At 45.7% G+C, this 10204-nt stretch overlaps 1 protein-coding gene across 6 annotated transcripts in view; it reads left to right on the top strand.

Annotated features, from left to right (window-relative positions):
• Positions 1-2721: 2721 nt before the first annotated feature.
• ABHD12 (abhydrolase domain containing 12, lysophospholipase) overlaps positions 2722-10204 on the top strand; it is a 68768-nt gene continuing 61285 nt past the window's right edge. For 2 of the 6 annotated variants that reach the window (XM_067707433.1, XM_067707431.1), the window contains exon 1: positions 2932-3070. Coding sequence is in view for 4 of the 6 variants with exons in the window: in XM_067707428.1 (XP_067563529.1) it covers positions 2880-3070 (191 nt within the window). In the remaining 2 variants the exon portion in view is untranslated. Of the gene's footprint in view, positions 3071-10204 lie in introns of all 6 variants that reach the window. The other 4 variants (XM_067707428.1, XM_067707432.1, XM_067707429.1 and 1 more) reach the window with 4 other exon arrangements.

The following is a 10204-nucleotide window of genomic DNA, read 5'->3' as shown; positions in this document are numbered from 1 at the left end:
TACAAAGCCTCTGAATCTTATCCTTACGTTGAGTGACCTTTCCTTCCCAGCTCTACAGTAATGGATAATTTAGCTAAGTGTTTTTATCAAATACACAATTCTATAGTGTAATCCAAGGAACACCAGTATCCACAACCTTCCTTTGCCATAAACCTTTTCAATTTCAGACCTCAGGCCTGAGACTCACTTCCTTCCCTATACAGTGGGGGCAGTAGTACCCACTTCTGGGGGTTTGTGATGATTCATTATTCCTTCAGCAGATATTTATGAAGTGCATATTCAGCATTGTTCTAGACACTGAAGATAAAGCAGCAAAGTCCCTGCCGTCAGAGTCTAAGTTCTAGTGTGGGAAACAGCAATACGCAGATACAGATATACTGATAACAAATATATTGGTGAAAAGTGCTAAGAAGGGTATAAGTCAGGGCATATATGTATAAAATAGTCAGGGCATATATGTATAAAATAGATAACTAATGAAAACCTGTTGTTTAGCATGGGGAACTCTGCTCAATGATCTGTGGTGACCTAAATGGGAAGGAAATCTAAAAAAGAGTGGACATATGTATACCTCTAACTGATTCATCTTGCTGTACAGCAGAAACTAACACAATGGTGTAAAGCAACTATACTCCAATAAAAATTTTTAAAAAAAAGAGTGTAAGTCAGGGAAGGTGAACTGTGACAGTGAGAGGGCCTGAAGGTTTTGAGTTAGTGTTCAGAGAAGGCACAGACCTAAAGTGGAAGGGAGTTAGCCATGTGGATATGATGACTCATGTACATGCCACCCACACCCTGGGGCCCCTGCCTCAGCAAGGAGGCAGTGATACTGGAGCAGGGTGAGCTAGAGAGAGGCTGGTGGCTGAGAACAGAGTGAGGGCTGAGCAGTGGCTGAGGCCAAGTCAAGTAGGCCGGTTGGCCCATTTCATAAGCTTTCGGTTTTATTTTCCACGAGGTGGGGAGCCATTGAAGTGTTTTGAGCAAATAAGTGACAGAACTGGATCTAGAGTTTTTAAAAAGACCTTTGTGGCCACTGGATTAAGTAGACAGAAGTGAGGCAGGAGACCATTTAGGCTATTATAAGAATCCAAGTGAGGGATTATGGCACTTTGGCCCATGGTGGAGGTGGTGAGAAGTGGTTGATCCTGGATAGATTTTGAAAGGAGAGCTGACCAGGCTTGGTGATAGACCTGCTGTGTCATGAGAAGGGAGGAATCAAGGATGACTCAAAGGCTTTGGCCTGAGGAACTGTAAGGATGGACTTAGCATTCTGGAGGTGGGGAAGGCTATGGATGGAGCTGGGAGCATTCTGGAGGTGGGGAAGGTTATGGATGGAGCTGGGGTGGGAGAAGAGCTGAGAGCTCAGCTTTGAACATGATTTTAGGTGCCTGTTGGATGTCAGAGTGGATGAGTAGACCACTGGATAGAGGAGCCTGGAGTTCAAGGAAGAGGTGTGGACTGGAGATACAAATGTGGGTGTCCCCATTGTAGGGTGACCTGGATAAGATTAGAGCCTGGATAAGATTACTTATAGAGTGAGTGTGGACCAAGAGTTGAAGACTGGAGCAAGGCCTAATACCAGCAAGAAAGACTCAGTACCCCTTACTCTCTTCTTTCCAGCCCTCCCTTCCTAGCTTTTTTGTTTTTCTATTGATTGGAAAGGATTTAGTGAGTGATAGAGTAAAAAAATGTTTTACACTTTATTTTCTGGATTCCCAGTCTCCAGTATGTGCTTCTACATTACTTTAAAGAATTCACCAAAAGTATATTTGGACAAATATGAATGCTGGTTGTGATATTTAGTAATATGGTCAGTGAAATTCTTTTGCAATTTCTAAGTATCATTACAAAGCTAATATAAGGAGCTATTGAATTTCTAAAGACGTTTCTAATTGATCTTAAGTTATCAGTTGCCAATAGTTTTCACTGGCACAAATGTTGAAATTACAAGTTACTTTGGAATAAATAAGCGAATCTCTTGGTTGTACATCATTTGTAAAAAAAATAAAATAATGCCATATTAAAGAAAGCCAAAGCTATAAAACTGAATAGGTGAAACTGCTCTTTCCTTTCTGTTTTTAGGATGGGTTGAATTAGTACTTAATTTGTGTTTCACAAGTGGGAATTTGTGAAATGGATTCTTCCCCCAACAGCTAGTTCTGCTTTATAAAAATCTAAAATCTAATACTGTTTTTTTAAAAAAGTAAAAATTTTAAGCAGCTCAGTTTTCAAACGTTCGGCCCAAAAGAAAAAAAAAAAGAAATATCTATACATTTCTGTTTCAAATTAAAAAACAAAACTACCAGATCACATATTTTTTAAAGAAAAGTCCTTGTGGGAAAATAGTTATAAATCATTATTAGGACAGAATTGTCATGTCACCTTTTTCTTTTTGTTGTGTAAATTCTTATAAAACCTTTTCGGGGGTTTCCACTGTTGGGGGGAGTCAGAGAGCCGGGGATATGCGCGGAGTACCCTTCAGGCCGCTGCAGTGGGCACCAGGCGGCCTCGTGTCTGACCTAGCCCGACCCCTGCCCAGCGCTACTCCGCCAGTCAGCCGCGCCCGAACGGTGACGCGCCTTCCGGCTTCGTTTGCCCGTGTCCAAGATGGCTGCGATCGCCGCTGGGGATGTTGGGCGCGCCGGGCGCCGGGTAGGGGGCCCCGGCCGGCGTACCCGCCTACAGCCACTCAGCGCTGGCCAATCAGCGCAGGGAGGCCGCCGGCCCCGCCCCGACCCCGGCCGGCAGGGACGTCAGGGCGGCGGGTTCCAAGCGGCGGCGGCGGCGGCGGTGGTGGCTCACCTGAGCGGCTGCTCCCTTGAGCGGCGGCGGGTGGCGAGGCCCGGGGCGAGGGTGAGGCCGGCGGTGCTGGCCACGGGATGAGGAAGCGGACCGAGTCAGTCGCCCTGGAGCATGAGCGCCACGCCGCCTCGGGCTCGTCCTCCGCCGGCTCGGCCGCCGCGGCGCTGGACGCCGACTGCCGCCTGAAGCAGAACCTGTACCTGGCGGGCCCCGGGCCGGCCGAGCCGCGCTGCGCCGCAGACGCAGGCATGAAGCGGGCGCTGGGCAGGTGAGGAGCGGCGGAGGCGGCCCGGGACCCACAACCCTCCGGAGCTACTTGCCCTCCACCCCGCGTGCCCCCCGACCCTCTCCGGGCGTCCCCGGGTGCCTCCCCCGTGGTTCCCCTCTGGCCCCCGCGCCCCCTTCCTTCTCGGGCGGGCCTGGGGGGGCCCTCCAGTGACCGGCAGGTGAGCGCCTCTCGACGAGGGTGGCGAGCTCCTGGACGCCCGGGAGCGCTGACTGCGCTCCGACCTGCTCTGCGTCCGACTCCGACCCATCGTCCCTCTCGCCGGGTGGGCAGCTCACCGGTGCTTGAGTCTCCGCGGCACCCTCTGCTCGAAGCTGCCGGTCCCTCGGGGACGGTTGAGGGGTCGGCCGTGTGCAGGGACATGGGGTGCACCGCATCCTCGGCTGTCGAGGGGATGGGGGGAAGCCCGGCGTTCGCGAGCAGCTGGCTGGTGGTACGTGGAATGTGTCCGCAGGAGTCGTCTCCTTGGGAATCTCCGTCCCGTCCGGAAGTCACCTGGTTATTTTCGGTCTCCCTTTGGGGAGATGAATGCGTTTATGTTAAATTAATCTCACAGTTGGGATAGGGGCATATTTCACGCGGGCAAGTCTCTCCCCATAGTCTGGCTGTTTGTAGAACGTATCACTCATGGCAGTTTTGAAGTCTTGATGTTTCAGTGGTGTTTGAAGAAGTTAGTATGTAATGTTCTCAGGTGTTGTAGCAGAGTCACTGATTTTGGGGTCAACTGGAATGCCCTTAATTGACACTGGCCACTTCCGTGTAAAATATTTATCCAAATAGCCCTTAAAAACATCAACTGCATTGCCTGAAAGATCATGAAATTAAACTATATACCTCTCTAAGTCAGTGGTTCCCAGTCCTGCCAGAAGTTCAGGGACTGACAATATTTTTGTTTTTGTGTAAAATTATCTAGCAACTGGTGAGTATCTTTTGTGAAACTAAGCTGTTCTGTGGAAAGGTTTATCTGCATTAAAAACTCACAACTGGCTTTAATGCACTTTTAGTAACAAGCTTGACATAGCACTTAGATAGGTTGGGAACTCTTCCTCTGAAGAAATCAAGTTGTGATGCACAATGTTTGGGGAAACAGTGCTGGCCTGGCACCTTCCTTGAAAGATGTACTGTATTAAAAGGATCTGATTATTTTTATTTTTGAGTTGAAGACAAAGAGAGACATTCAAGTGGTGCCATATCCTTTAGATAAACAAAAGGCTGTTAACGGGAATAAAAAGAAAAGCAGAGGGCGGGAAGGCCAAATTTGTGTGTCAGCCCATGGCTTCCTTCCCTATTGCCTGAAGTGCTCTCCTGGATGTTCTCCTGCTGCGTCTTCTCCTTCAACCAGGTCTCTGCTTTACTGTCACCTCTTCAGAGAGGCCTTCCCAGACCAGCACATCCAAAATAGCCTTCCTGCCGCCCCCAACCCCCCTATTCTGTTTACTTGTTTCTTCATCGCACTTATCCCTTAGCTCAGGGGTCCCCTGTGGTCCCCAGGCCACACAGCAGGTGAGCAGAGCAGCGGGAGGCCAGGCGAAGCTTCATCTTCCGCTCCCCATCACTCCCCATTACTCGCATTACCACCTGAACCATCCCCACCCATCACTCACATTACTGCCTGAAACCATCCCCCTCCTTTCCGTGGAAAAACTGTCTTCCATGAAACTGGTGCCTGGTGCCAGAAAGGTTGGGGACCGCTGCCTTTGCTGACGGTGTGATTGCCTGCACACTTGACTTGCTTTGTGGGTAGTCTCCTTCACGAGAACGGAAGCCCTCTGAGAGCAGGGACAATTTTTCTCTCAGCGTCTGTCTCCAGGGCCTGGCACATAGTAGGTGGGAGAAAATACTTGGTGAATGAATATCTAGAATAGATACCTAGAATTGGAATTGCTGAGCCAAGGGATGTGTGTTTATGACTTTGAAAGCAAAGGCCAAAGTGCACTCCCAAGAAGTTGTACTGACACGCCCTCCAGTAGTGTCAGTTGCCTGCCCCCCAATAGTGAACATTACCAGATATTTTGATCTTTTTCTACTTGATTGATGAAAATGACATCTGATTTGTAACTTTAATTTGCATTTCTTAATGGTTAGGTGGCAATTTTTGTGTGTTTTTCTAAGCTCATTATACATCTTTGGGATTATTTACGTCTTTAATGATCCGCCTTTGTTTGGGTCCTCCTGCACATTTCTTTTAACGTTCTATTGTGCACGTGTTCAAATATACAAAAGTAGAGGAGACAGTATAATATAATGAATAGTCAACAGTTTTCCATGTTTTGCCAATCTTGAATCATCTCTTCCTCCTCCCCTCCATTTTTAGTATGGTGGGGGACTAGGCTATTTTAAAGCAAATGATTTCATCCATAAATATTTCGCAGTATATCATGAACAAATAGGGACTTTTTGAAATATATCTAACCCCAAAGCTATTATCATATTGTGTCAAAATTAACAATTTATAATCTGTAATTAATTTAATATTATCTAATATCCAGTCTACACATACATTTCCCTGTCTCAGAAATGTCTTTTTAAGTCAGTTTTAAAATCCTGTACATTTCTTAAGTTTATTCCTAGTTATTTTATCTTTCTGTTGTTATTGAAAATAGAATATTTTCTTATATTACATATTGTAACTGGTTGTATTTATTACTTCTGTAACTAGCAACTTACATAATCTTAGTTTCAAGTAGTTTTTGCAGTTGTTTCTTGAATTTTCCAGGTATACTATCATGTCAGCTGCAAATAATAAGAATTTTGTCTCGTTTTCTACTTTCTTATGTCTTTTGTTTCTTTCTCTTTTTTGGTTACATTGTATTTCCAGAACGAGGTTGAATAATAGGGATGATACTGGGTATCCTGACTTTAAAGAGAGTTCTTTTAGTGTTTGTGCCATATTTTAGTAAGGGGTGTGTTGCTGTTTTGTCATTTTTTAAGTCAAAAATGGTTGTTGAATTTTATCAAATGCTGTTTTAGCATCTGTGAAATTATCATATAAATTTTATCTCTTGATCTGTTAGTATGCTGAGTTGTAGTAATAGATTTTATAATATTGAATCATCATTTTATCTTATTGAATCATCATTATTGAGTCATCAATGATAACTCTTTTTTTTTTTTTTTGTGGCACGCAGGCCTCTCACTGTTGTGGCCTCTCCCCCTGTAGAGCACAGGCTCCGGACGCGCAGGCTCAGCGGCCATGGCTCACGGGCCCAGCCGCTCCGCGGCATGTGGGATCTTCCTGGACCGGGGCATGAACCCGCGTCCCCTGCATCGGCAGGCGGACTCCCAACCGCTGCGCCACCAGGGAAGCCCAATGATAACTCTTATGGTGTAGACAGATTCTATTTATTAATATTTTACACCATTATTTGTGAGACTAGTCTGTAATTTTCTTGTTCAATGCCGTCTTTACCAAGTTGTTTTAGTGTTTTCTATAGCTTTATTAAAAGTTTTCTCTTTCTCTTCTTTAGCCAGTTTAAACACTTTTGAAATGATCTCTTTCTTTAAATTTTGGTAGAGTTCACCTGTAAAACTACCTAAGTGTGGTGCCTTTTTTTAGAATATAGCACTTTGATAACTATTATAGTTTCTTAGATTTGCTCTCTCTTTCTGGATTCGGTTTTGGTTATTTATATGTTTATAGTAAATCATCTTTTATATCTAGCTTTTTCCTCTGTACCTGGGGCTGTTCCCTAGTCTTGTTTCCTATTTTATATACTTATACTTTTTTCCCCTTTTTTCTTGCTCTAGTACACACACACACACACACACACACACACACACAGAGTAAAGTGGATTTTTTCCTAAATAAAAAAATATTTTTTCCCAAAGTAAACCTTTTTTTGTTTATTATTCTGGGAGGCCAGGATGGAGAGAACGTGTTCTATCTGAAGGGGGCAGCAGCTACTGCAGTCTCTCCTGTTGCTCCCCAGCAGGAATGTGGTTCCAGGACAGCCAGATCTTCCAGTCTTTCCTGAAGAGTAGCTGGGTGTAAGCCTGCATCTGTGATCTCTAACTTTTTAAATGTTGCTGGCAACTAATTCAGATGAAAACAACAACCTTGGAGGGAAAACAAAACCAAAACCAGTTTGTGTGTGTGTTTTTAATTTTATTTATTTATTTATTTGGCTGCCTTGGGTCTTAGTTGGGGCACGTGGGCTTCTCTCCAGTTGCGGCTTGTGGGCTCAGTAGTTGTGGTGTACGGGCTTAATTGCCCCAGGGCATGTGGGATCTTAGTTCCCTGACCAGGGATCGAACCCGTGTCCCCTGCATTGGAAGGCGGATTCTTAACCCCTGGACCACCAGGGAAGTCTGTGTGTGTTTTAATTGAAGTATAGTTGATTTACAATGTTGTGTTTCAGTTGTACAGCAAAGTGATTCATGTATATAATATATATATATATGTGTATATATATATATATGTTCTTTTTCAGATTCTTTTCCCTTATAGGTTATTACAACATACTGAGTATAGTTCCCTTTTGGTTTGTTTTAATTGTTGGACTAAAGGGTTATTATTATTTTTTTTTTTTTTGCGGTACGTGGGCTTCTCACTGTTGTGGCCTCTTCCGTTGTGGAGCACAGGCTCCAGACGCGCAGGCTCAGCGGCCATGGCTCACGGGCCCAGCTGCTCCGCGGCATGTGGGATCTTCCCGGACCGGGGCACGAACCCATGTCCCCTGCATCGGCAGGCGGACTCTCAACCACTGCGCCACCAGGGAAGCCCTAAAGGGTTATTTTTGAAGGTAAATGTTTATCTGACTTACATGTCAACTGTGTACTCCATAAGAGGAGGGACTGGATACTATTTTTGCTTTGCGTATGTCCGGTACAAGGAGGCAAGTGAGGGATTCTGTGGGCCTTTCATTTTCTTTTCTGTAATCTTGGAGTTCTTGGCAATATGCAATAAAGGCATAAGTGGTCTAAATTGGGCCTAAGGAGGCAGTAATGAGATGTATAGGTCTCTGTTTCAGTCAACTAGACTATCCTTTGACTGTCAACTCACAGGCCCGATCTGCCAGATAACGGAGATCAGTGGACCCCCTGGGAGATTTCACAGCCGATGACCTTTGTTTGTAAATACAGAAGAACTCAGGCATCACCCTTGGTTCCTTCTTCATCCAAAAGAAGGAACTTCATGCAGGGCTGCTGTTGGCTTCACCATAACCTAGAAAGGCGGGTGACCAAGGTGAATGTCTGTCTCGGAGCTAGCTTTTGTCCTTAAAGTCTGCTTTTCTCCATCCCCCTTCTCCTCCCACTCCCCAGAGTAGAGCCTGTGCCTGGACCATGACAAGCAGGGGGGCAGGCTTTGTTATGGTGCCTCAAATGGGGCCCCCAACTTGGTCCCTCTCTTCCCAGTTGTAGTTTATCTTATCAGGGACCCATTCCAGCCCTGGACCCGGGACCCTGGGACTTCACACCTTTTTGGTGAGATTAGTGTCCTGTATCTCTGCTTGTTTCCCAGTTCCTTTCAGCCAGCATATACTCTCCCTTCTCAAGGGAGTGTCTGTCTTCTACAGTAATGTTGAGCATACACTGCTCAAATGCAGGAGATTAAAATCTCCAGAAGATACGTATCACAGAGGTAACCTTGGAAAGAGGCTTAGAAGATGGGTCATCTTCTCAGGGTTCTGCTGACAGCAGTGGAGACAGGATGCCTTTCCAGACTCATGATCCTCCTCCTCCTCCCGCTAGAGCACTTTTCCTTCCAAAATGCAGTCTACGGGAAAACTTTAACTGCAATGTTATCTTGAAAACTGACAGATTAAGTCAATGCTTTTCACCCGGACGTGATGCCACAGAACTTGGGTGTCCACATGGAGAGTGGGTAGGTCATTTGTCTCTTCCTGAACTGAGGGCCAGGGTCTGGAGTGTCAGTGAGGACACGGGCTGCTGACACAGGGAAGTGTGATGCCAGGAAACCCAGCCTGAGGTGTCCAGTTAGTAGAAGGACCCGTTGTTTAGGCTTGGTGCCCATCTTAGTATTGTTTGATATTTTAGGGGAAAGCTTGAATGGAAACTGAGTCTCAAGTGAGTGTTTTCAGGTTTGTGGCTTGGGGTGAGTTGCTTAACTATGAGTTTGTTTCTTCCTCTATAATGTGGGGATAAAAATATCTTCCTCATAGGATTGGGGTGAGGGTCCAGTGTATGAAAGAGCCAGGCACACAGTGAGCACTCAGTGGCATCTTGGTCATCCCCAATATTATTGCTAGTGTTATTTGTTGGAGTATTGAGAAAGCTCTGTTAACTTAGGTCAAGAAGAATGTACCCTCCCTCCCTTTCTGCCCCCCAATTTTTTTAGTTAATTAATTAACTTATTATTTATTTATTTTGGCTGTGCTGAATCTTCATTGTGGCACACAGGACCTTTAGTTGTGGCATGCAGGCTTCTTAGTTATGGCATGCGAACTCTTATTTGTGGCATGCATGTGGGATCTAGTTCCTCCACCAGGGATGGAACCTGGGCCCCCTGCATTGGGAGCATGGAGTCTTACCCACTGGACCACCGGGGAAGTCCCTGCCCCCAAACTATTACAGTATGTCTTCTCAGCCAGTTGTCATGCATGTAGTTGTCATCATGATCAGTTAACACATCTGTTGGTAATAGAACGTTTTTAAGCAATACTTTTTGGTTATTCAACACTTTTTTTTCATCTGTTCATTTAGCAAAGTTTGATGTATGTACAGTAACTCTTCTAAGTGCTGAGGCTGCAGCAGTGGATGTGGGTCATGTCTTGTGGACTTTACCTTCTGGTGGCAGAGGCAGGTGACAAGCGAACAAGTATGTGCTGTGTCAGGTGCTCAGGGCTTGAGGAGGAAAGTAGGGCCAGTAAGGAGCAGCTGAGGCATGTATACAGGAGGCCTTTCTCATAAGGGGACATTTGAATGGAAGCCACTGGCTGCTTTAGAGTGGAGGAGTGCCTGGGTATGATGTATGTCATTGACATGTCACTCTGATCGCTGGGATGAAGACAGACTGGAAGGGCAGCAGGAGCAGGGGGACCCGCTAGAAGTCATCCAGGCAACAGATGATGGGGACTTGGGCCTGGGGTAGCTGTGGAGGTGAGAAATGTTGCATTCTGGATCTGTTTCCAAGGAGGTGTCAACAGGATTTGCTGA

This window comes from Pseudorca crassidens, chromosome 15 (assembly GCF_039906515.1).
Source record: "Pseudorca crassidens isolate mPseCra1 chromosome 15, mPseCra1.hap1, whole genome shotgun sequence".
Classification (NCBI taxonomy): Eukaryota; Metazoa; Chordata; class Mammalia; order Artiodactyla; family Delphinidae; genus Pseudorca; species Pseudorca crassidens.
The sequence above is the reverse complement of the archived record's forward strand: the minus strand, read 5'-3'. Positions and strand labels throughout refer to the sequence as shown.